Source organism: Carettochelys insculpta, chromosome 12 (genome assembly GCF_033958435.1).
Source record: "Carettochelys insculpta isolate YL-2023 chromosome 12, ASM3395843v1, whole genome shotgun sequence".
Taxonomy (NCBI): Eukaryota; Metazoa; Chordata; order Testudines; family Carettochelyidae; genus Carettochelys; species Carettochelys insculpta.
In genome coordinates, this window is record NC_134148.1 from 39,606,859 (window position 1) to 39,634,438 (window position 27,580).

The window sequence follows — 27,580 nt, forward strand, 5'->3', positions numbered from 1 at the left end:
CAAGGTATCTGTGATGCTTGTTCATTGCAGTGGATTCCATTGTTCTGTCTACTAAGCAAACGACTGGCACATGAGCACCAATTACAGAAATCCGTTAAAACGTACGAGGCGATATGAATATGCAACAAAGCAGAAGCCTTTCTTTTGTAAGTAGCAAGTAGAAAGAAAGTAACAACTTTCTAATGTTGACCATTTAGATCTTTTGTGAATTCTTTGTACCATGGCATAGCAGCCTTCTACTTCTTAGACACATGCGTCTTCTACTCTATCGGACATTGGGCACCACGTATTAGCATATTCAGAATACACTGCAACAGTTGACTATTCAGTGGGTGAAGTGGTGAAATTTACTCTATTATTTCTAAACACTTCAGGGAATGGTTCTCCTGTCAACCAGTCAGCCATCTACTGCAAGCTACTGTGTCCAATAAGTTACCAATTAATTGGCTCCTACAACTGTTGTATGGCTTACATCTTGAATGGCTCCCTCTTTAGTAATTTCCTTCCCTTTGTGTTACCCTTTCTGACAACTTCTGTATAACGCTATCAGATAATCACTGCCCTTTCTTCTTTGTCCCGCTTTCCAAGATCTCTCTAAATAGTGTTATTTTGTCTCAGTACCTTTGATAGAGGCCAGATCGGCTGCTTTAACAGTGAATTTAAAGGATAAACTGATAGTAATACATTAGAAATCATCATTCGTTCTGCAGGCTTTGCAATAAATTCCCTGGAGATTCATCTTTGTACCCATATAGGCTCAGGTTTGAGTGTGTAGATGTGACATGACAAATCTTATCTCTTTTGAACAAACCAAAACCTGAAATAATTTTATTCTTCTCTCAGAATAAACCCTCTATTGAACATTTGACTTTGTGAAGCATTTCATCACATGTGAGACAAGAACTTTGTGCTAGAACCTTTTTATTTCACAAGGAAATAAAAATAAAATCCTACTGCTTCTCATCCAAAAACTAACCCAGGATTTGGGGGATTTTTTTTCCAAGAAAAACCTTGGTCCATTCCAACTGAAAATAGGCCAGTTTTCCTGGTAAAGTCAGAGCAAAAAAATGGGCTCATTTGTTAAAAGACAGCATTTCTACAGAAAAACATGCAAAAATTTGCATTTGTGTTCATTTCTCATGAAAACAATTACCATTTCCTCAAAACTTCAAGCAAAATAAAAACTGAGGGGTGCAAAGCACCCCCACAAAAGCCAGCAAAAGTGAAATATTTCAATGGAGACCTTTTTCTGACTTCTAAACCATGTCAAGAAAATTATTCACTTACATTAGGCTTTATTTAAATGAAACTCTAACAAAGCCTAGTCTAAGCTGTCTGCCTCCCTTATAGACCCCACTGCCATATATTTTGAGGTCCTAATACCATTTGGAAATTTTTTCCTGCAAGCTGTGTTAATTTAATGGTTAATTAGGACAAATCCTCCTGCAATTGATCTTCGTGAACTAGCATTGTAGGAGGTGCCTCAGCAAGGTAACACTTGTATCCACTTAGTCAGGCATGAAAACACTTCTTCAGCGCTAACCTCCATCCCCCTGCCCTGCCCCTGCCCCCGCCCCTGTCCCCACCCCCATCCCCGCTGCCACCCTGGGTCCCCTACATTGGATTGGTCCTACTAGGAGTCCTTTCTACACTGTGCTGTTTTCCATGCCTTGCGACTGTGAGAGCGCAAGAATACCAAAGGGTAGGTCTGATATTTTCACGTTATTGAAATGTCTCAATAAAAGACAAAAGGGTCCCTAGATCTATTAGCCCGTAAGCAGCCTTTCATATCACTGTAGAAATCAGCGGGGCCAACAGCCACTGCATGCCCTGGCAGAAGGTGGAAGAAAGCCCTGGCTCCATGCCCTGGAAGACGTGGGGCCTAAGGCAGAAAGGGAGGGGCCTAAGACAGACGGTGGCACTGGGCTCCCACAACCACCTCCCAAAGTAGAAGCAGCCCGAGCTCCAGGCCTCTTAGAAACACCGGGCCCTTGTACACCAGACTCCTTTGCTCCCTAGCGGAAATAGACAAACAAATGTATTTCTTTGGGAGGAAAATGTTCACACTTATGTGGCATTAAAAATACCGAGATTTTCATTTGACTTGGCAGTTTTACATCGAATTCTATGACCGAGAAGTTAGAGTTTTGCAGGGTGGGAGATGGTAGATAGTAGAGTTGGGCTGAATCTAGATGGGTCAATATGGGTTGGCACTATTATATCTTCATTACCGTACCATGCTCTGGAGACAAGTGTTGTGAACAAGCCAATGAGCTGTTACAATTAGGGCAATTATGAAGTAGTTTAGTACAGTTAAGAGTCAAGGTACAGTGGATGTGTGCCCAAAAGAATATTGCAACCCAGTGGCGTGGCATATCCCGCAGGTTTCTAAAATAGCGTCAGTATGTTGAGTATTGTGCTGGGGAAAAAAATCAGTAAGTGGCAGACTGGGGTGGATGGTATTAATGGTCTGTAGAACCCACACGGAAAAGGCAATATAAAAAAATGCGTTCTGGCTTACCACCGTAGAAGCGTATACTTCTTGTTTCCCTGAAGGCTCTAGCCTGGGAAGCTAACAACCATGAATCAAATTCTGAGAACCAGAGATTCATGAGTAAAAAGAAGGAGAGTGGCTGAAAGTCCAGGGTGAGCTAAGCTACTTAGGTAGTGTTTCATTCCCAAATAAACAGCCCAATCCCAACACAACCACTGTGGAGAACATGTAATATTCTGACAGGAAGCTCTGGTGAGAATGAAATAGTTGCAACGTGCTTCACTGAGCAGGAAGAGTTCAAAGATCTGTAAACATTCAGTACTCATACACATATATTTTCAGGTACCAGAGTGCAACGAAAAGGCCATCAGCTATTTATCTGGGAGAAATTTCTTCTTGGCAGTTAAATGTGAAAGCACCTTTCTATTGTGTGTGTTTCTTTGGGCCAACGCTGAGCAGGCAGAGCTTAAAATAACAATCATTTTTCGATTGTGAAAAACAATGCACTACGCCACTCGTGTGATCAGATTTGACAGCAGCTCAGTTTTTCATCCCGATTATCAACTACTATTGACCTCACCATGGAGTATCAATTCTTCAAAGCTTCATGTGTGCAACTATTCACCATTCCCTGGCTTTATTTTAAATTGCTCAATAGACAGATAGCTTCTCTCAAGTCTGTTTTACTTGGAAGACAGGTTTGTGTCTGAATTCACTTCTCTGGAGCCAATGCTGATGCTTTCAATGCAACTGAAGAAAATGCTGTCAGTTTTTGGAAAAGTAAAATTAGCACCTTTCAGAAAATGTCTACAGGTTTAACCAACCCACCTCCACAACAAGTTGAAATAAGAACTCAGAAGGCAGTACACACCACAGACAGAAAGATAAAAGGAGTTCTGAGTCTACAATTAACCTGAACCATAAAGAGGAGGCTGAATCGTTCTGTGCAGTAAATAATCGGTGGCACGTAATTATTTCCCATGTGAGGACAATCAACAGTGCCAAGAAATTCCTGTCTCTCAGTTACTTACCTAGTCGACTCCAGGACACAATGGGCCTGGGATTTCCAGTTGCAATGCATTCCAGGATGGCAGTCTGGTGCACAGTCAGGGTGAGGTTCTCTGGCCCAACAAGAATCATGGGATCCTTGTAAGCTGTAGAATGGGAGCCTGCAAAGATACAGTCACTGTTAACTGAGACCTACCAGGACTTGGTGCTTAACTGCAATGCACAGAGGGCAGTGGTAACCAACAGGGACTCAGCTCTTCAAATAACAGGGAATAGAATGTGACCCACGTAATTCAGAAAGAATGGTTTCATCACATGCATTCGCAATCTAGTGATGCCAAACACGGGCACAGCCTATACAACAGGTGTATGTTGAAATGTGTCTTAAAGGGGTATATCGACATTTCCATGACTGCTTTCGAGACAGAAATGACCAGTCCCCAAGCACATTCTGTCAATCCAATTCATACACAGCACACAAATGCAAAGTGTCAGAAACCAGCAACAGTGAGCAGTGGAGCCACCAAGTTCTGAACCAAAATCCATGCGAGGCCCAAGTCATCTGTGCTGGTATCGACTAAATTATAACTAGTTGCTCTGTTGAAAGGAACATAAGAGGTTAAAAGAAACCAAGAGCAGATTTAGAGGTGACACAAACACAGCTTAAAGTACCTGCCAATGGGGGGTGTCTGTGACAGCTGTGAAGTGGGTGCGAGGGGAAGCAGCTTAGAGGAAGAAAAGCAGCTCCAAGAGTGTAAAGAGGTATGAGAGCCAATAGGGAAGGGGCTGCTGTATCTTTCACCTTCATATGCCCTCACATGAATTGCTTTTCCTATCTCACCTCTCCTTGCCCCCTTAGGGTGCAATTACACCCCTGGGCTTTAAACTGTGGGTGTCCGCAACATGCGGGGCCCTGGACAAACACCAGGAAGTCGCAACCTCTCCCCCGCTCAGAGGATCCAGAACTGCTGATAGCTGCCGGGAAAGGAGCCACCCCTTGTTGTTGCAGCAGCACAGTGCTTTGGCCTCCAGCGTGGCCAGGCCGCTGCCTCTGACCCCGAGGAGCCTTCCTAAGGGTCTGCTTCTGGGGATCTTTTGAAAAGGACATCCCTCCAAGGAAATGCAGCCAGAAGTTAACACTTTAAGTCACCTGGGAATTTGGGCCAAACCGTTAATGTCTCACTGAAACCCTTTCTGGTTTGCAGGGAAGGGGTGTACCCCACTGATTCACATGTTTGTGTGACAGGTTGTAGAGCTCATGCTCAGGGCTGCAGCACCATTGTTATTTACCTGTACCTCATTTGTACCCACACTGGCCCCGATAGCACTAGATGATACACATATTCCTGGCAAAAGCCAATTCCCATCACAAAAGAACTTACGGACTTAAACAAATCAACAGAAAAAGTCAGGGTGAGACAAACAGAAGTCTTCCTCCATTTTACTGGTGGGCGGCTGGGGTACATGGACACTGAGTGACCTGCATAAGCCGCACGCTGTGGAGCAGGGAACTGAATCCTCATCATGAGAGCCCAGTGGTGTATGCATAAGACCAACCTTCTTTCATGCTGCCTACAGATCTGAACTCTGATGCAGAAGTGTTCCCTTCCTCTGCACCGTCAGGTGACTGATTTCTGTTCCTCTTCCTTCAATAGCAGGGGTCCCTTGAATTTCTTCCATCCTTGGGCAGATTAAATTTTGTTACATGCACCAAGGTAGGTGCAGATGTACACCACCAATAGCAACCCATGCTGCCAGCCATGGGTGGCCGTGGGCGCTCTGCGAATCACCTGGGCAGCCACCCGAGTACTCAGCTTATAGGGAACACTGCCCAAAGGATAAGGAGAAACGCCAGAGCTAGATGTCCACTGGAGGAATCAGAGACGAAGGTGTTATTGCCGTCACACTGGGCATGTCATAGCACGGCAATGCCACTTGGCACCCTATAACATTGGTTGAAGCTAAGGAAGCATAAAGAGGCAGTCACAGTGCTGCTTTCCACCCAGACCTGCTGCATTTCAGGGCTCAACTTGTTGCAGCTATCCACAGAGCCACGTGCTGCAAGCCGAATGTATACGAGCGCCGTCCGCACGAGTGCTTTGAAGCAGGGCATGAACCAGCCCAGGTGTGACTGTCTCTAAGGTGCCACAGGACTACTTGTTGTTTTTGAAGTTCCAGACTAAAACGGGTACCCCGCAAGGCTCGTTAAAAGCTGGTTCGACTCCTGGCTGTGTCACCAACTCCCTGCATGCAGTTGGGTATGTCATCGAATCTCTCTGTCTCAGTTTCTCATCTGTAAAATGGAAATAACATTTCCTTTGTTGGAGAGTGAGGTCTTCAAGGCAGGCAATGCCTCTTGGTGTGTGGACATGCAGCATACGGTACAACGCAGCCCTGCGGGCATGACCGTAATGCAATAAATCAAAACAACGCCCTGTGCACTAGACCTGTCAGGTAAACTGTACGATAATGCCCTCTATTACGTACAGTATAGGCTTGTCGTTACTGAAAATCAGGCCCAGTGTCACAAAGGCAAAATCTGCCCAAAGTCATGAGAATCCGCACACTTAATTGCATGGCGTGACGAGTCCTTTTTTGAGGGGCCAAAGTCCAAACCTGGTCCAGGCCCACTCTTAGGTAGTCAGTTTTATTGAGAGACCCAAGTTATGTGCCAGGAATGCTGAGGCCAAGCAGTATTTCAAGAATTACAATAATCCATTGCTGGTGGCAAGGATATTCTGTACAGCTGGATGGAGAAATACTTTCCTCAGTTTGTATCCTTAGGAGTCTGAGGGCAGCAGCAGTGAAAGAAAAGATGTAGCCGTGTTTGATTGAGTCAGTCCAAGTTCATTTGGGTCTGATTTGCTGCTACAATTGAGTGTTGTGCTATTCCGCTTCAACATCTCTCCACTATTTGTACAAAGATTGTCTTACGAAAGCAAATACCATTCAAACAGAAATGCTGCCTTGAAAATTCTTTGCAAGGGGTTTCCACCTAGATTTCATTTCCTCCTGTGTATTTTAGCTTCATTCATTCTCACACCCGCATCTGCCCTGAAGTCAGGGCACAGCACAGTGGTACTAAAGCAACCACACATGAATGGCTTGTTTGTTAATCCTCGGTATGGCTGCCATACAGGGGGTGATCCATAAGACGAGGTAAGAAGAGGTAGGAGCCAAGAAAAATCACTCTGTGTGTGTGTGTTTGTGCGTGCGCCTGTGTTTTAAAAGTTGGCTTCTTGCTAAGTACAGATCACCCTACACTGTGAAATACTGATTTCTGGAGCAAATGAGAGCCATTAATTACAATTAACAAGGGATGAACTTTGGAAGATTAGAGAAACAAGAGACGTTCTGTCCAAGGATTCCAATGCCTTCCAAACAATCGCCGCAGCACCACAACAGCATCCAGTGCCGGGGCTCTGCTCCTGTGGTGGGCTTTTAAGAAGCACTCAGCGCTGGCCTTACTCCACTCCCACTACAGTCAATGGACGTTTTCATTGACTTCCATAAGCAGAGGGGAGGCAGATTGACCTAGTGCCTGGCACTCCGGGGTAGGACTCAGGCGATCCTGGCTGCATTTCCCGCTTTGCTGGATGCTTCTGGGCAAGTCATTTTCCTCCTGGTGCCTCGGTTTCTCCACTTCTCAAACAGGTATCGTGACATCAATCTCCTTTGTAAAGTGCTTTGAGAGGAATGGATGCAAAGTGCAGTAAGAGCTAGGTAGGACTAACACGCTTCTGAAAATCATAGCCCTCAAAGCCTTCCTTAGGCTCCTAAATAAAAAGCCCATGTTTGCAAAAGCACCCAAAGCATGCAGCATCTCTCCCTGCAGTCAGCGGATGCTCACCACTTATTTAAACGCCCACATGTTATCTTAGGAACATAACTTTAGACACCCATGTTTCTAAAACTTTGGCCCAAGTTCATCACCAAGCTGGACTCGGAGCACAGTTCTCCTCACTCCCCACTCCATGCTGCGTTTTAACCCCAACGCCAACTCAAATACTTCATTGTACCTTATCCAAATCCTGCCCACTTCCGGGACTTGGGTTGAAAATCTCACAGAAGAAGGTTCTCTCACCATAAGCTTCCCGGTACTTCTCATTTCTGAAGAAGGCTGACATAAGCCACTTTTCCAAGACTCCTGTGCTTCTGTCCAGCACCACAAATGGGAGGGCAAAGAGAGCAGGCAAAATGAAACCGTGCTCTTTGAATAGTTGTCCAACCTCCTTTGAATCCCAGAAGGAGGCAGGGGACTGGCCTTGATAACCTCTCAAGGTCCCTTCCAGTTCTACGATTCTGTGATTTGGAGTTCACCTCAAGTAACAAGCCACAACGTGTGGCAGCTGTTACCTGCTCCAGGCCCTCTGTCCCAATGCACTGGGGTTTCCTCACTGTTGCCTTTCACTAAACTACAGAAATGACAAGAGACCTCTTGCATCTTCTTGTCCATTCCTCCTCTTAGGTAGGATTGTTTGATGCGGTCTCGCAAGATATTCTTATCAATAAACTAGGCAGATACAACTTAGATGGGGCTACTCTAAGGCGGGTACAAAACTGGCTGGATAACCATACACAGAGAGTAGTTATTAATGGTTCTTAATCCTGCTGGAAAGGTATAACAAGTGGGGTTCCACAGGGGTCTGTTTTGGGACCAGTTCTGTTCAATATCTTCATCAATGATTTAGACATTGGCATCTAAAGTACGCTTATCAAGTTTGCAGATGACACCAGGCTAGGAGGGGTTACAACTGCTTTGTAGGATAGGGTCAAAATTCAAAATGATCTGGACAAATTGGAGAAATGGTCTGAGGTAAACAGGATGAAGTTTAATAAAGACAAATGCAAAGTGCTCCGCTTAGGAAGGAAAAATCAGTTTCACACATACCGAATGGGAAGCGACTGTCTAGGAAGGAGTATGGCAGAAAGGGATCTAGGGGTTAAAGTGGACCACACGTTAATTAGGAGTAAAGAGTGTGATGCTGTTGCAAAAAAAGCAAACGTGATTCTGGGATGCATTAACAGGTGTGTTGCGAACAAGACACGAGAAGTCATTCTTTCGCTCTGCTCTGTGCTGGTTAGGCCTCAGTTGGAGTATTGTGTCCAATTCTGGGCACCGCATTTCAAGAAAGATGTGAAGAAGTTGTAAACGGCCCAGAAAAGAGCAACAAGAATGATCAAAGGTCTAGAGAACGTGACCTGTGAAGAAAGGCTGAAAGAATTGGGCTTGTTTAGTTTGGAAAAAAGATGATTGAGGGGAGACATGATAGCGGTTTTCAGGTATCTAAAAGCGTGTCATAAAGAGGAGGGAGAAAACTTGTTCTTCTTGGCTTCTGAGGATAGAACAAGAGGCAATGGGCTTAAACTGCAGCAAGGGAGGTTTAGGTTGGATATTAGGAAAAAGTTCCTAACTGTCAGGGTGGTCACACTGGAATAAATTGTCTAGGGAGGCTGTGGAATCTCCAGAATCTCTGGAGATAAATATTTAAGAACAGGTTAGATAAATGTCCATCAGGGATGGTCTAGACAGTACTTGGTCCTGCCATGGGGGCAGGGGGCTGGACTCGATGGCCTCTCAAGGTCCCTTCCAGTCCTAGTGTTCTATGGTTCTATGACCATGTCTCCCTATTGCTTTATCCCTCCTGGAGGTAAGTGTTCATCTAAGGACAAGTGTGTCTGTCATCACCATGGGAACAGGCATGAAACAGCCCAGTGAAGTGTAAAATCCAGAAATGCTTTCTTGGCAGAGGCTCTGAGTACATGCAGGAGGCCAGGGGGCAAAGATCGCCACATGTGCCACACTAAGGGTACGTCTGCACAAGGCAAGTCAACCCTGCCATGGCTGATCTGCCAGAGTTCGATTTGGCACACCTAGTCGGACAGGCTAAATCGAACTTACAGGGTGCCAGTCCTCCTGGCCCTCGCTAGGCGTAAGGGAAGTCACCAGAAGTGAATGCTTCTGTCCCCCTCCCTTCGTGGAAAAGGCGCAGAAGCCTGAATTGAGGTATGTCAACTCCAGCTGTGTAATTAACATAGCTGGAATTACGTACCTTCATTTGACCTTCCGCTCTAGCAGACCTGCCCGTAAATAAAGGCAGGGCAAAAGTTCACTCCTCTGTGTTGCTGGGACACAGGATGAGGTTCATCTCATCTGCCTCGTCACGCCGAGGGAAAGACAAAATGCAAACAGCCTATTTCCTTCCCCAGGCCTCTGACACAGGGGCCAGGAATTATCCTCCTGTCTGTTCACAAGAGGCAGCTGGCGAGCATCCTCAGCAGTACATCAGAGCCCAGGGGTGACCTGGCCAGGGCACTTTGGGGGCTGGCTTGCACATCTGCTAGTGCACTGCACGTTATTGCCACAGTCCCACTCTGCACCCCACCAGGGTCTGTCCCGTGTGGACAGAACGCCCCTTGACATCACTGCCCGGGGGCACCAGCTCCCCAGCTCTGCGCCTGGCTCCTCTGGCTGCCAAAGGCACATGGGAGTTCCTCACGGTTCCACCACCTCCAGCTCCGAAGGATCCGGACCCTGGTAGCAGGGTACCAGTGCTACCTCCCAGAGTGCTGGCATGGGGCAAGCAAAGGGAAGAAGGCTGTAGGAAAGGATGGAGGCTGGCTGTGGCTGGACATGTAAAACACCAGCCTTCCAGGCAGAGCAGAGGATCTTGATAAAGAGTCAGTCAAGAGCTTCTCCGAAGCACACAGGTCCGGGGGGCAGGCGAGATGGAGTGATTCCTGGCTCTAGGTGAGTGAGCTGCCAGCTCACCCCAGTAAATTTCACAACACTGCAGGGGAGTAAGAGGAAAAAGCTGCAATCCCTAAACAAAGCTGGCTCAGGTGAAGGCATGAAGTCTCTCCCATCCCCCTGACACTTTTGAAATCAGTCACAGTGGTGGCAGCGCCAGAGAGAAGGACGTCCAGGCTGGTAAAAGGTCACAAGTACCATTCATAAGGACAACCGCTCTCTCAGGGAAAGAAATGTCACTGGTGTGCGCTTTTCTACTTTGATCCAAAAAGCAGTAGCAGCCGGGCAGTCTCCTGCCTGTCTAGGAAAGGTGTCAGTATAAAGAGGCAGGGAAGCCACATGGGAACAGCTGCTCTACGGAGGCACTTGAAAATAATCAGTCAATAAGATGGAAGAAACATTTGTGCTGTGTGCAGTCATGAGGTTACCTCCACTGCTGCAGAAGAGAGATGACATCTGCACGACGGACAGCGTGCTTTGGTGTCTACCTCCACAGCAGGCAACTCCAACAGTTCTATTCTACCGTTCTTCCAATTGCATTGCTACAATGCTAGCAGAGAGGCAAGCAGCACCCTTCAGTAGGCTGGGGTGCAGGCAGGCTGCCCGGCCTCTTGTAAAACTCAGGCAAAAGTATTTGCAGGCACAACAAAAATAATCAGAAGGTATCACACTTGCAGTCCTACTTAGGTCCCACCACACTCCTCGGGAACAGGGAAACAGCAGTAAAGAATCACAAAATACTAGAACTGGAAGGGACCGAGAGAGATCATCAGGTCCAGGTCCCACACTAAGAGAAGGACCAAGAACCATCTAGATCATCCGTGACAGATGTCTGTCTAATCCGCTCTTAAGTATTTCCAGTGACAGAGATTCCACAATCTCCCCTGGGCAATCCATTCCAGTGCTTAACCACCATGACTTAAAGTTTTTCCTAATGTCCAACTTAGACCTCCCTTGCTACAATTTAAACCTATTGCTTCTTGTCCTATCCTCAGAGGCCAAGGAGAACAATTTCTCTCCCTCCCCCTTACAACACGCTTTTAGTTGTTACCATGCCCCCTCTCCATCTTTTCTTTTGCAAAGTAAGCAAACCCAATTCTTTCAGTCTTCCCGCAGAGGTCATGTTTTTGAGACTTTTAATCATTTTTGTTGCCTCCTCTGGACCTTCTCCAATTTCTCTGCATCTTTCCTGCAATGTGTTGACCAGAAGTGGACAGAAAACTCCAGTTGAGGCCGAATCAGCACAAAGTAGATTGGAAGAATTATTTCTTGTGTGTTCCTTACCATACTCCTGCTAATGCATCCCAGAATCACATCTGCTTTTATTGCAACAGTCTCAGACTGTTGACTCATATTTAGCTTCTGGTCCACTATAATCCCTAGATCCCTTTCCACAATACTCCTTCCTAGACAGTCACTTCCCATTCTGAATGTGTGGAACTGATTGTTCCTTCCTAAATGGAGAACTTTGTCCATATTGAATTTCATCTGATTTACCTCAGACCATTTCTCCAGTTTGTCTAGATCACTCTGAACGATAACCCTATTCTTCAAAGCACTTTTCATCCTTCCTGGCGTGACACTGTCCACAATCTTCATAAGTCTGAATCTTCTTGAACCAGTAACCTGCTCCTCAGGCGTCTCTCTTTTTCCAATGTCCCTGTGAGAACAAACGACAGTCCATCCTGTTCTGGTGTGCCAGCATCTGTCAGAAACCATCTTCATCTTACACCCCCAGCAGCAAAGTCCTAGTTCTTGCACCATGTTCCAAGGCTCCGGTGAGAAACTGGTTTCAGTTCATTGTTTGTAGGGGCAGAAATGAGGTAGATTCACCACCCTAACAATGGGGATAATGAGCAGAATATGACTAGGTGCACTTCTTCTCCCCAGCCACCATCACTTCCATGGGCAAGAAGATGCATAGGTGGGCAATGTGATTTTGTGCTCTGCTATGGTAGGGAAATGCTCCAGGGTGATGGCACCGATGCTGACGCAACACTTATATTGATGCAAGGTGTAGAGTGGCAAAAGCACACTTAAATGCTATCTGTGCAGTACACACGCTGAGGACCATGGTGTAACCGCCGGGGTGAAACAGCGCTGAAAGCAGTGCAGTCTGCACGGTATGGACTTTTTCATCGTGGGGCGTGTTTCTTTAAGGAAAACCAACCCCAGAAATGCTGCACATAAGGGAAACCAGGAGAATATTAATGTGGATTGAGAGACGGTCAGAGGAGAGCAGCGAGCACTTTACACTCCGAGTGAAATAATGACTCAGAGCAGTAAATTGTTAAACAGAACTTCAGCCTGCCGATAATTTATTGTTCATTTTCCCTTCCTTGCAGCTACCACTCACATACATCAAGCAAAGAGATACGGAGCAGGCCACGAACACTGCCAGGCCTTTCAGAACCGGTTAAGCTGTTCTCCTCTCCCATCAGATTAGATATACACCATCTCTCAACCCCAGCTTCTCTCCACTTCCCAACAGCTGTTTTCTTGCAGCTGAAAGATAAAACTTACACTCAGGAAAAAAAAAAAAAGAAAAAGAGCCCAGCTCTATGGCCGCATTGGACAACCCTCTAAATATTGGTTGCTCACCTCTTCTGGAGCGTCAGTACTCTTTAAGATGTAAAGTAGCACTAGAATGCATTTCCCTAACTGGATAAGTAATTGATCACACTGTGTGTTGCAGAATAGACCGCGTTTGTAAGGAAAGGTTGTGGGACAAGGAGCAATGAGACTAAACTGCAGCAAGGAAGGTTTAGGTTGGACATTAGGGAAAAAATTCCTAACAGCCAGGGTGGTTAAACACTGGAATAAATTGGCTGGAGAGGTTGTAGAATCTCCATCAGTGGAGATATTTAAGAGCCAGTTAGATGGACACCTATCAGGGATGGTCTAGATGGTGCTTGGTCCTGCCATGAGGGCAGGGGACTGGACTCGATGACCTCTTGAGGTCCCTTCCAGTTCTAGTGTTCAATGATTCTATGAAATGGGGAGTTTTTTCACATTTCAAAAAGAATGTATTTAATGTAAAGCAACTACAGGAAGAACCTCCCTAATCTGGAACTCTCTCGTCCAGCAACATCTGTAATCCAACTTGATTTTAGGTAGGCAGACAACCACTTATAATGGGGTGTGGCCAAGTTTCTTGTGATCCCACAAAGTTTGTTTCCAGCCACCAGTCCTGGATCTCAGTGTTCTGTGCTGTTATTTAGCTGTAATTTACCCCTAAACGCCTTGGAAGAGCCCAGAAAGCAGCTGAAGTGTTGGTAATGCTGCTAGACAGTACTGATCTTCTGTGGTCTGGCAAATGCTCTTGTCCAGCACTTGTCAGGTCCCAAGGGAAATGGGTTAGAGAGGTTCAACCTGTATTACTTCTATTCTCCCTTTTCTCCCTTATACAACTCAAGTTCTCTTAAGAATATAAGAACACAAGAATGGCCAAATGGGGTGAGTGCAAGGGGCCATCTAGCCCAGTGTCCTGTCTTCTGACAGTGACCAATACCAGGTACCTAGAGGGAGTGAACAGACCAGGTAATCATCAAATGTTCCCCTCTCCTCTCTCCCCTCCCCTCTCACCCATTTCCAACCTCTGACAAACACAGGAGACAAACAACTTCTCTTCCTTCCTCCTCCACCTGCCCCAAAATTGGCACTAATTAGAAAGTAAAGAGGCAGACATCAAGTGGACCAATGTGGCAGCGATTAACAACAAACAAGAAAAATGAATGTAGTGTTTGACAACAGAAGAAAACTCTGCAGTACTGCTATCACTTTAAACCTCTGTTAAACCGAGCTTGTCCAGAATAAAGGATACAATCACAAAATCACAGAACACTGGAACTGGAAGGGTCTTGAGAGGTCATTGAGTCCAGTCCCCTGTCCTCATGGCAGGGCCAAGCACTGTAGACCATACCTCATAGGTGTCTATGTAACTAGCTCTTAAATACCTCCAGTGATGGAGATTCCACAACTTCCCCAGGCAATTTATTCCAGTGTTTAACCACCCTGACAATTTTTTCTAATGTCCAACCTACGCCTCTCTTGCTGCAGTTTAAGCCCATTGCACTTTGTCCTCTCCTCAGAGGCCATGGAGAACAATTTTTCTCCCTCCTCCTTTTAACACTCTTTTGGGTACTTGAAAATCACTATTATGTCCCGTCTAAGCCTTCTCTTTTCTAAACTAAACAAGCCCAGTTCTTTCAGCCTTCCCTCTGAGTTCATGTTCTCTAGACCTTTAATCATTCTTGTTTCTCTTCTCTGGACCCTCTCCAATTTCTCCACATCTTTCTTGAAATGTGGTGCCCAGAACTGGACTCAATACTCCAACTGAGGCCTAATCAGTGCCAAGTAGAGCGGAAGAAAGACCCCTCATGTCTTGCTCTTGAAACTCCTGGGGCAAGGAAAAGAGCAAAAGAGCATCTCGACCATGTTCACTGTTACTAACCTGACACCGTGAGTCTGGCCTCCCGACTGAATTTCACACTAGCAATGTTGGTAGCAACACAGTGAAAAATCCCACTGTCTTCCGCTCTGAGTCCGGTAATTTGCAAGACTCCCTTGGGCAGCAGTGTGTACCTAGAGGACATGAAAAGGACAACCAAAAACAGTTGCTGAATAAAATGCAGCTGAAAGCAGAACGGCACATCCCAGGTGAGGCGACTCTCACTTAAGCCAGTAGGGACCACAAAGGCACAACCCCAGTCCCAGTGTTTAGGGGTGCATTGTGATGCTGCAAAAGCCAGTATAGGACCCAGCAAGCTCAACAGGACCCTGTTAGCATCATTCCATGCTGTGGAAGAGGGAGCAGTCTGGACTCTTGAAGTTTACATAAATGGTAACTTTTGCTCACCCCCAAGTCTGGTCACCTGATCTGGAACACACTGGGCTGTCAACCCCATTCATTGGCAAACCACACCAGAGCCTCTGCCATGTGCCTGCTACCATGGACACTGCCACTAAAAAGATCCATGTCTGACTGGATCCTCATGCTATGGGTGCGAATGAACCTTGGCCTATCTCGCGCCACACATCAATAGCAGAATAATACAAACTAACTAAAACAACCTAGCTGTTAAGCCAGGGAATGCAAAGTTAAACTTCAAATCCTCTTCTCTCTTTAAGCCAAAGGGATGAACCTTGAGGTTGTAGAAGTCCCTAAACAACATGCCATCTTGCATGCTATTATGCTATACATGATCTCAACTGGCTGAATTACACACTGAGTTTGTAGGTATGAAGAAGTCTGAATTTCCTAGTCTTTGTTAGTCAGTTCTATTTAACCTTTAACAAGTGTGTACGTGGATTTCAAATATATCTATATCTATATATATATAATAGGTTGCCTGGAAATTTTTTTTAAACAACCATGTTGTTAAATTAGCTGGGACTAGGTCATTACATTTTGATGAGTTAATGATTATTTCTGTCTAGAAGGCCAAGGCTATCCTTTCTAGATCAGCATATGGTTAAGTGTCTCTGACCAACTCTTACAGTGGGTTCCGAGAGCCCAGCTGAATGTCTGAGACACCATGACAGCAATCAGGTTTGTACATGCTGAAGTTGATTGCAATCTCTTTGGGATTTTCAAATGCCCTTTATTTTGGATGAATCATACCACCAGAAGCCTTCATTTTTGTTAACCATATGCCCAACACATTAGAGGATTCAATTCCAATGCTATTATTCTGTCTTCAAAGCCTGAAAGTGTAACACTCAGCATACAAATGTACATACAACTGATACACAGAATTGCACCACCCATGATGAATCTAGCATTCCAACCTAGTTACAAAGGAAGCAACCCTCTTCACCAAATCCCACTGGAGTCAGAGATTGCCATTTATCTGCCACCCTTATCTACCTTCATCCGAAAAGAAGCAGAATCTGTTCAAACATCAGGATGTCCAGCACAGGCAGGAGTGTTCTAAATTAGCTCCTTTAAAAGCATCTGAATATTTCTCCTGCCCCCAGGAACAAGTAGAGGGTGGTTGGGCAGATAGGTTTGGCTATCAGCACATTGGATATGGTGGCTGCTCCTTTCGAGCCAAAGCTAAACTTAGGCATGACGGTCTCAACGTGTGGTCAGTGTTCGGCATTTGGGGATGTGGACGTAATGGGTAGTCTGTTCTGATGCTCTTTACTCCTAGCCTGCAAGAACTCTGCGGTTCCAATCCTAAGCATCCCTGGAGCAGACACATGGCTGACTTGAGCCAGTTCTACCCTTCTCTGTTTGAAAACAACAAGAAGTCCTGTGGTACCTTGTAGACTAAAATATCTGTCAGTCTATAAGGTGCCACAGGACTTCTTGTTGTTTCTGAAGATACAGACTAACTCGGCTACTCCCAATAGATCTCTATGTGATGAGTACAAAAAATGTCAGGGCCCAATTCTGCCGTCCTTACTCGCACTGAGTAGTACTTACCTTAAACAGTCCCACTGTGCCAGGCCTCCCGCTAGCAAGCACCTTAATGGGGCAACTCCTGTGAGTAAGTACTATGCAGAGTGGGTTCGATTGAAGAATAAAGCCTGGGGGTGTGCGTATACACAACCACAAAATCCTTGCAGCTTGGAGTCCAGGGCAGCTGACTCAGGATCGGGCTGTGGGACTAAAAATCGGAACATAGACACACAGGCTTGGGCTGGAGCACAGACGCTCAGACTCCTGCTCCAGGCTGTGCCCAAACTTCTACACTGCAATTTTATAGCTCCAAAGCCTAGACCTTGTGAGCCTGACTTGACTGACCCAGGCCAGGCATGCCCATGCCTGGGGGCTTTAATTGCAGTGTAGGCATAACACCAGCATGCTAAAAAGGGTAGATGGAAGACACCAGGAAAATCAGATGGTTACAATTTTAAACTCTCCAGCTGGTCTCTTGGGTGCTTCTGTAAGTTCACAGTAGAGCTGGAAAGGTCAAGTTTTGTTCCAGTTTGTATGTGTTTTGTTTTGCCTCCAAATGAACCAACCACATTTTAGGGGTGAGATGACATTTGGGCCTTTCAGAAAAAATATTTACAGCTTCCCAGTTTCGTCTCTCCCTAGCGTGCCGACATCAAGTCCTGATCAAGGTGTGCCGCGATGGACTAGTTCTGGGAAGATTTGCTTTGTGGTTCTTCGGCTGCAGCTGTGATTATCACAGATGGGAGCCAGCACATCATGCGTTTCCTGTTACGTGCTGAAATGCTTCCCAAAGACTAGGGTGGCCCACCACCTGTCCCTTCATTCCATGCCGGCACTCATAAGATCAAAACAGGCTTAGCTGCACTTCCTAAGCAAAGAGAGAAGCTGTCAAACAAAGGAAGCCAGGACAAGCCATTCAAGTTCTCCAGGCGGGTGGGTAAGAAGGGAGGGGGGAAGTGATTTTGTTTTTTTAAGGACGATTGAATGGGAAAGAGCTAAAAAGGTCTTTTGTTGGCACCTTTCTTTTGGTCTCATTGCCAAGGCTGGGCTATTACAATGCAACTCCCTTGCAGAGCCCTGTGCAGCTACAAAATTTGTATCCACATCTGCATCTGTAGATGCAAAAATGAGCCAAGGACATCTGCATTGACTTCCGCAGATGCAGATATCCGTGCCTATAAAGTGGGTATCTGCAAATTTGCAGGGTTCTATAAAACATGGATCTGCAAAAAGGAGCCACAATATCCGCATTGACATCCACAGATGTGGACACCTGCAGCTACAAAGCAGAGAGCCGTGAATTTGCACAGCTCTACTCACTTGGGAAGGCGAGGCTAGCGATTAGATTGCACTTTAAACCTGCTGAACATAAAAGGAGCATATTGTACAACACTCTGGCATGCTGGCGAGCTCTAACGTCGGTGAGCCGTCCCTTATGGTGGGCTCCTAACACAGGAGAATCAATTTTCAGTGGGAACTACGTGCAGAGATAGATGCTGTGCATGGCGATCTAATTAAAAAGCCTCCCTAGCAGAGACAAAATGTGGGTGATGACTGCTCCTGCTACAGCTCTGGAAGGGCCCCTAGAGAACGTGATTAAGATTATTAGTCCAGGGTGAGGGTATGCCCCCATCCCCAGGGACAGCATAAGGATGCATTAGTTTGTCATGTCCCCTAGCCAGATGCATACGTGCTGGAACTAGGGATGTTGAGGGGGTGTAGCATCCCCAGCTTAAAGGGGGTTCCATCATATACCAGCCTTACAGTTTGCTTCAGTGGCTCTTGCTCCCCACACCCACATCTGTACAAATAGTTTCATGAGAAAGATGGAGCTTGTGTATATATTTAAATGCCTTTCCTGGGCAGAAACACAAGGAAGAGCCTTCCCATAGGTGAACCCTACTCTGGTATGCAGTGGGGGTCATACAAACCATTTGCAGCTCCCTGTACCTGCAAGAGTGTCTCTGGTCTGCTATTTCCAGCATGCAAGTGTAGGGGAGCTCAGGTCAGTAATACCCTGAGGTGCAAAAAGTACCCAAAAAGTTACTTGAGTAAAAGTATAGCTGAGGGTGTACTTAAGTACAAGTCACCAGCATCCCTCTGGAAAACTACTTGAGTAAAAGTACAAGCTCTACATCTCAGCTGTACTCAAGTATCCAGAAATGAATGCAGCTGCACTTTTACTCAAATAATTTTTGGGGAACTTTTTGCACCTCTGGTAATACATTACCTGTGTGCCTTTTACCTGTCATTGTCCGTGTCAATGGGGACTTGATTCTTTTGCCACAAGATGACAGGCTCTGGCAAACCATGGATCTGGCACTGGAACCTTGCAACACCTCCTTCCTCCACCACTGCATTCTGAGGGTGAACATGGAAGTCCGACATAGCTGGAGGAGGGAAGAAGAGAAACAAAGACATGACATGAGGTCACAACAGCTCAGCACTGAGCGTGTGCAGGTCCAGCAAAGGTCACAGTGACCCAACCGGACAGGAAAGTCTATAACTTCTCCTGCCGAACACCCGTAAATAAGGTCATTGCTTGTTGAATTATATCTGAATTTCAACCCACAACTTTGGCATGCAAAAGCACAAGGTCCTTGCAGATGTTTGGGCACCCGGAGTTTGCATGTTTGGGCACCAAGAGTTTGCACGTGGCTGCACCTGGGCAAAGAAAACAAGATTGGAAGCCTGTGTTTACATGATTTACGTGCTCCACAATTAGGTCTAGCAATGTTCCTACCATCACAGCAGGAGCCAGCAGGAAGGTCCAACACTGCAATGTTTTTCAATAGCCTTTGGCCTCAGCTTCACTGGGCTTCAGATTCGGCCATATGGCAGAAAAGGCCTCATCCCTGAGCTTTTCATTCCTATGTGGGCAGTAACTTTCTACGGTGTCCACCACAAACATCCTGTTGGTGTATTTGACTTAACTTCCACATAGACTTTATTTTCACTTCTCCATTGAACGAGTGCAAGGGGCAGGCCAGCTGCACGTTTTATGGGCATTGGTTTTCTGCTGGGCGCACATTCCAGGAGGTCTCCTTTCATTTCAAGTTTCTGCTTTCCATCCTCCCCAAAGGTAACAACCCCAATAAAGTCAGAGTGGTTAGAATGACAGTCTCGGAACTGAAGGCAACAAGGGCTGGAAAAGACTGGCCAGCATCAGACATGATCCCAAAGCCAGTTTGGATGGATATTTTCTCCATCACCCTAACAGCATCCAAAGGACCAGCTCAGCAGTGTACATGCAACAACCTATTCAGAAAGGAGACCAGGTAACTCAGTGAATACAAAGAGACCACAGGAAAAATTCTAAGCTGCCCAGCTCAAGGCACTGGGACTCAATAGCTACGTACAGAACTATAACTGTTGATAATCCCACCAAAATTTAGGCAGCATTTCGTAAAGCCCGACAGTCCTGCTCCAGCCTGCACTGGGCTCACTGTAAAACCACAGCAGGAAGTCTTGGTTGGGAATCTGGCACTGCAGTATGATGTACGGAAATGCTCCTACCACTGGAACTGTGGATAGAGCTGCCCTGGGGAATCAGCCCCTGGCATTGTAGCCACCGTATCGCAAGGCCAATAGTTTTAAGCCTGAGCTCTCAGTCATTCAGTCAAATAACCAAAGAATACTTGAACTGGAAGGGACTTTGAGAGGTCATGAAGTCCGGCCCCCTGTCCTCATGGCAGGACCAAGCACTATCTAGACCATCCCTGATAGAAGTCTATCTAACCTACTCTTAATATCTCCAATGAGAGAGAATCCACAACCTCCCTAGGCAATTTATTCCTGTGTTTAACCACTCTGAAGCTGCGTCTACACGTGCACGCTACTTCGAAGTAGCGGCACCAACTTCGAAATAGCGCCCGTCGCGTCTACACGCATCGGGCGCTATTTCGAAGTTAACTTCGACGTTAGGCGGCGAGACGTCGAAGTCGCTAACCTCATGAGGAGATAGGAATAGCGCCCTACTTCGACGTTCAATGTCGAAGTAGGGACCGTGTAGATGATCCGCGTCCCACAACGTCGAAATTGCTGGGTCCTCCATGGCGGCCATCAGCTGGGGGGTTGAGAGATGCTCTCTCTCCAGCCCCTGCGGGGCTCTATGGTCACCGTGGGCAGCAGCCCTTAGCCCAGGGCTTCTGGCTGCTTCTGCGGCAGCTGGGGATCCATGCTGCAGGCACAGGGTCTGCAACCAGTTGTCAGCTCTGTGTATCTTGTGTTGTTTAGTGCAACTGTGTCTGGGAGGGGCCCTTTAAGGGAGCGGCTTGCTGTTGAGTCCGCCCTGTGACTCTGTCTGCAGCTGTGCCTGGCATCCCTATTTCGATGTGTGCTACTGTGGCGTGTAGACGTTCCCTCGCTGTGCCTATTTCGATGTTGGGCTGAGCAACGTCGAAGTTGAACATCGACGTTGCCGGCCCCGGAGGACGTGTAGACGTTATTCATCGAAATAGACTGTCGTAACATCGAAATAAGCTATTTCGATGTTGGCTGCACGTGTAGACGTAGCCTGACAGTTAGGAAGTTTTTCCTAATGTCCAACCTAAACCTCCCTTGCTGCAGTTTAAGCCCATTGCCTCTTGTTCTATCCTCAGAGGCCAAGGAGAAAAATTTTTCTCCCTCTTCTTTGTAACACTCTTTTAGGTACCTGAAAGCCATTAAAATGTTCCCTCTAAGTCTTCTCTTTTCTAAACGAAACAAGCCCAGTTCTTTCAGGCTTCCCTCACAGCTCATGTTCTCTAGATCTTTAATCATTCTTGTATCTCTTCTCTGGACCCTCTCCAATTTCTCCACATCTTTCTTGAAATGTGGTGCCCAGAACTGGACTCAGTACTCCAACTGAGGCCTAATCAGTGCAGAGTAGCGTGGAAGAATGACTTCTCATGTCTTGCTCAGGACACTCCTGCTAACGCATCATTTCCCTCTCTTTTTTTTTTCTTTTGAGCAACAGCCTCACAGTGTTGACTCATATTTAGCTTCTGGTCCACTGTGACCCCTAGATCCCCTTCTGCACTGCTCCTTGCTTGTGTGAAACTGATGATTCCTTCCTAAGAATAACAGCGAAGAGGGAATATTGTCCTGAGGGATCGTTTCGGTAACTGTTTGGGCCACCCCTTGTTTTAGTTCTCCCTACCTTTTAGCATGGTGCTGTCCAGCAGGGGCACTGGAACAATTTTTTAGAGTGGGGGTGTTGAGACCCACTGAAGAAAACTGCAGCCCCTGGACACAATGGAAACCACTTCAAACTATGTGGTGCTGTAGCACCCCCCAACGCACACACCGCATACTTCAACACCTATGCTGTACAGAGTGGGGTTTTGCAGATGTTTGGGAAGAAAACAAATTCTGCCCTGTGCTCACAGGACATCACATTCTGCAAGTGGGTAGGAAACGCCAGAAACTGCTTAAAGATGGCCACACTTATCAAGGGTATCCTGCAACTGGACAGAAGGGCAAAACAACAGCCCATTGTGAGTTATTTCCTGGTTACAACTTTCATTAGGGCACAGGTTGCCCCCCCCCCCCCCCCGCACACACACACACTGCATTAAAGCTAAAAGCCATGGGTGTTAACCACTCACTCATGCACCCACCTCAGATCAGCAGAATCACACAACACCTGACTGCTAAAGTCAGTTAGCCAAGCCTGGGAGGTGCTGAGCATCTCAGTGGACCTGTAACAATTGTCACAAAGTGCTCAGGGCTTTGCAGGGTTGGGCCCTGCATGCCCACCACACTTGGGGCCCACTTGGCTTCTCTTTTCAACCAGCTTCCTGGAAAGGATAACTCTCAAAGCAGTGGGAAAGGAGACGAAAGCTCTTCCTTCGCAGTAGAGTAAGTAACAATCATGTGCGGGTGAAGCGGCTGGCATGCTGTTAGCGTTCTATAAATAATAATCATCAGGATGCAATAATGATTACTATTAATTATCTGGAAGGTGCTGACTCTGCAATAAACACAACACAGGCTACTAAACGCTCCAGAGCCTTTATTTAACCCTACGATCCAGTGTTAATATCACATATACTGGAGGAGCCCTCAAGTTACCAAAGAAACTGCAAGAAAACCACCTCCCCCAAACTCTGCTTTCCCATCCCTAAAAATGCTCCTCCCCCAACAGAAAAGCCCACCTCCTTTTGCAGGCATCAAGGGCAATCAATGCGCCTCTGCTAAGGAACAAGCTACAAATTCGTCAGGATTGCTGTATCCCTCCCCTGCTCACTCCAGTTGAGCGTGGACACATAGGAGACCGCTGTTTGCAATGCATTAAACATGTGATATACTAACCCACTCAGCTCCCCGAATCAGCAGTCTCAACTCAACTAGCTAGATGAAGTGTGGCTAAGCTGCATGTATAGTCTGCAGCTGAAAACACCAGCACAAGACTTGCTGTTTGAGGACTGCGAAGGTTTCCCCCGGATCCTGCTCTTTAGTGGTAAGTATTCCATTAATATCCCTTTCGTTTCAAGTGCCTGTGAATTCCCCTTCCCACATGACCTCGTGTAGGCAGCAGTAATACCCAGGCTGCCAGGAACTCTCTGCACACTAGACATACTGCATGAACTAGTCAATGGCAAATCCAACAGAGACCATACCAAACTGGAAGCCACACACACACACACAGGCATCATGAGCTATTTTCTGTTTTCCCTACAGATGGTATTTCTGGGGAGGTCATGACGCCATCAATAAAACTAACCAACCTCTCTTCTGATTTAACTTTTGAATGATCCCTGTATCTCAAAAAGGCCACCTGAGTTACCCTGGCAAGCACCTACCTCAGCCATCAATAGGGCCATTGAGGTCCATCAGTGCTCCCCAGAAGAAGACCTGGTCTAGCACCCATGGCCGCTTTCCATTTCAATGGGTTTGGGCTCGGGGCCAGAATGAGGTTAAGTTATTGTGTCCATCCACTGCAAATTACTGTTCAATCCTCTGGGTTTGTCCCAACAAATAGAACTCATGAAAAGCTTGATCCAAGTCAGCGAGAACTGGATGATGCCCTGGTTTTGCTCCATCAAGTTAATGCATTACTTATTTTCAGACGTTTAAACTGATGCACTTTTCCATAAGCCAAATATGATGAGCTGCAAGAAAATCAAGCTCCTGCGCGAGTGGAAAGAATGTGGAGCAGCCAATAAACCAATGATGATATATTACTATTACTCGTATTATGATAGCCCCTAATTGAGGATTAAAAAAAACATTGTTCTAGATGCTACATAAACAGAGTGAAAAGCCACTCCCTAGCCCCCAAAGTGGGTACGGCCATTGATAGGTCGCCAACCACCCATCAATAGTATCTGACCACTCTGCCTTGGAACACACTGGAACTGCCCCAAGTTAATCAAGAGAACAAAAATGCCAGCAATGCAGGTGCCCTAATGACTCGATGGAAATATGCTGAAAGTACAGGCAGAAAAAATGAACACGCTGTTCTCTTGTGACACCCAACGTAGAAATCTGATGGTAGCAGAAGGGGTTAATTCGAGGAGGAGCACGTGAATGAAAATAGCCCTTGGTAAAGAACGCATTTTCATTCCTTTCTTTCAATAATGTCTCTTACAGGTGAAGCTGCAGTGATAACCTCTACTCTTAAAGACAGTGGTATTAATATTTACCATGAATAAAACATGCAATGTGATAAATAATTCAGTTATGAGGACGGTAAGTAATATATTACTCTTCAGTGACCCTGTAATGTGGCTTTGAAGCATCGTTTTATGTTAAACGCCTAGGAAACACCACCACCCTTGCCAAGACAGCTGGTTTTCAGAACGCACATTAAAAATTAATGCACCAAGCTACACAATGCTATTTTTTTAAAGCCGGTTGGAAACATTATTTATACTTACAAAGACAAAGGTTTTGTTGGCACTCCAATATATTGCAACAAAGTTAGTAGCAAGCGAGCACCTGGATGTTGTTCCCAGCCTGGAACTAAATCACACTGGTGTGTAAAGCAGAAGAGGTGGGGAACTGACTGCTTTATGGGATACCCTTCAAGGGAAATAAATCTGTGGTGTTGCACATGTAACCCAACATACTTCTCACCTTACTGCACCACAAACACACGACGGAGTACTTGCTTCTCTGACTCTCCTGCCTTTCCTGTTCTCAGGGAGGCTCAATAGTTTAAATCTAGGGTGCCTGTGCCTTCCAACATGAAGTGCAGCATCAACCACTTGCCAAGAGTCTGAAGGCTGCCTCTAATTTGCATGCCATTTGCATAATTGTTTTTAAAATAACTGCATGGAAGCATAATATTCACTTGCACTCTTAGTCACTTAGATAAGGAGACACTATCTAATCCATCTGTCTGGGTTATTTATCTTATTCCATCCAGCTGTGCCCAATACAACTATCAATGTAGCATCTGAGTAATAGTCGATGAATAGAAATTGCTGGCTGGTTCAGTTAATCTGTCATTAGAGGGTATCTGTACTTGTCTTTTCCACCTTAAAACTTTATAATGGCTCATCTGCATGTGGGGTAGCAAACATGGAAGTAGGAGTACAGGCCAGGCACCAGCATGTTGACCATTGTGTCATCCAATTCTTCTAAGTGTAATTATGGAGGACGTGATGGTTAAATATGCCTGTGGCTGCTGGGGCCTTGGCTACAATGAACAATATCCTGAGCATGTGTGCAGGCAATCACAATATTTTCCCCTCCAAGGGAAGGATTCTGCAGGACCATCACAGGAACAGGGAGCCCAGAATGATGCTCTTGGTATCCATCTACAAAACATGACTTCAGTGTGAGACATCTCAGAGCTTCTCCCTAATGACCGGGCTTAGAACATTCTTTAATTTGCATTCGCACACTTTTTGCAGTGCCATATATTATCCATGCAGAACAGACAGAGCAGGGGTGACCAGCCCACATCTCTCAAGCCACATATGGCTCTTGAGCAATAAATGTGGCTCCTGCTCAGAGTGGTGTGCTGGGAGTGCTGTCCGATGCTCTGCAGATACGCCCCAGCGCTTGGTGGGAGAAGTGTGCCAGGGTGGCAGCTCCGCTGAGTCTCTGACATCAAGTTTGAGCGGGAGAGCAGCAGTGCCTTGCTATGTGGGAGGGCACAGAGGTAGAGCAGGGGAGATGGGGGCTGGGGGTGCCTGGCTCTGGCGAAGAGAAGAGGGACTGGGTTAGAGCTGAGGGGCTAGGGGTGCCTGGTTCTGGAGGAGGGGGAAGGCATTCAGACACCTATTATACATTTATTTTTATCTAGATATATATTACACCTAGACATTTAGATTATCTATCTAGGTAGATTGACAGCTATATAGATAGAAGCTCTTTGCATTCTATCCATGGCTCTTAGTCCTTAACTCATTAGCTGCCCCAATACAGAGTCAAGCAGAGGAGGTGCTGCAGGAATGGGCTGGATGTTGCATGAGCACAGGTCACACATTGTAGAAAGTAACTGAGCTGGTCACATAAGCTATAAAGCATTCAGTTGAATGTGAGAACTCCAAAGAAGCCCCAGGCCTTAGCTGCCAGCTCCATGGGTGCTCGGGGCTCCAGTGCCCACTGAAAAAAATAGAGGGGTGCTCTGCATCCAGAGGGTTGAATTAATCTGTTGCGATCTCATCACAGAGCCTCTGCCCTGAGTCCACACCCCTGCCCAGCCTCTTCCTCCCAAGGCCCTGCCCCACCACTGCACCTGAAGGTTCCGATCAGCTTACTCACCCTGTGCCCTCCCCCTGCTCTGCTCCCCAGTCTGGGTCCTTCCCCCAAACCCCTCCCACCGCTCACACAGGGAGGGAGAAGGCGGAGAGGAACACCCACCAGCAAAAACAAAGGTCCGAGCCTGTAGCCCAGATGCTGCAAGGGGCCAGGCTGCCGATTCTGAGGGCAGTCCTCTTCCTTCTAAATCAGTATGGAGCCCAAACAGTATGGTCATGGGGAGACTTACTACAGGAGACCTCCGTCTTTCGAATGAGCGCAAAACCTAAGGCTCTATCCATGGTTTTTTTTTTGTTTTGTTTTGTTTTTTTTAACTGAGGAGCCTACGGTATTCTTCATAAATGAAGAAATATTCGAGTTCTTGGATGCACCCCAGGGTGGGTATTTATATTTTGTCTAGCCGTACTTTCAGTTGGAGAAATTACCTTTCACTTCTTCTTGGGCTGACAGTGCACCAAGGGAGGTTTAGGTTCGACATCAGGAAAAACTTCCCAACAGCGCGGTTAAGCACTGGCATACCATTGCCTAGGGAGGTTGCGGAATCTCCATCACTGGAGATAACTAAGAGCAGGTTAGGCAAACATCTATTAGGGATGATCTAGACAGTGCAGGGGACCGCATGATCTCTTGAGGTCCCTTCCAGTTCTAGTATTCTATGACTCTTCCTAAAACTGTTGTGTTGTGTTGCTGGAGTACACTGATGGCCACCATGGGACCAACAAAGTTGCCAAGTCCTGGGCAAGGTGCAGGGGTGGGGCCAGGGCAACCCTGCCTTCAGCACTATCCAGAATGTGCCACACTCCACGCCCCCACCCCCCCAAACGCCAAAGCTTCAGCAGTGCCCACGATATGCCACCTAGGGCTCTGTAGTGATTTAAAGGGCTTGGGATTCTGGCTGTTGCTATTGCTGTAGCAGTGGCAACCAGGAGCCCTGGACCCTTTGAATCACCAGGCTTCGTGGTAGCTGCCCCATACGCCCACCTTGTTCATAAGCCTGATGACTGTATTCCACACTAGCAGTCAGAAAAGTGGCCAAGGGATCCCTGTAGCATACAGCACAGTTAGGAACAGAGAGAGAGAGCTGTGTTCATCTATATTCCATCAAAACAAAAAAGCAGTCCAGTAGCACTTTAAAGACTAACAAAATAATTTATTAGGTGGTGAGCTTTCGCAGGACAGACCCACTTCTTCAGACCCACAGCCATACCAGAACAGACTCAATAGT

At 46.4% G+C, this 27,580-nt stretch overlaps 1 protein-coding gene across 1 annotated transcript in view; it reads right to left on the reverse strand.

Moving 5' to 3' along the window:
* Positions 1–27,580, reverse strand: part of IGDCC3 (immunoglobulin superfamily DCC subclass member 3) — a 184,411-nt gene that overhangs the window by 67,980 nt on the left and 88,851 nt on the right. The window contains exons 2-4 of the mRNA XM_075007042.1: positions 18,905–19,049; positions 14,707–14,837; positions 3,526–3,663 (exon numbers count right to left, since the gene is read on the reverse strand). Of these exons, the coding sequence (XP_074863143.1) occupies positions 3,526–3,663; positions 14,707–14,837; positions 18,905–19,049 (414 nt within the window). The remainder of the gene's footprint in view (positions 1–3,525; positions 3,664–14,706; positions 14,838–18,904; positions 19,050–27,580) is intronic.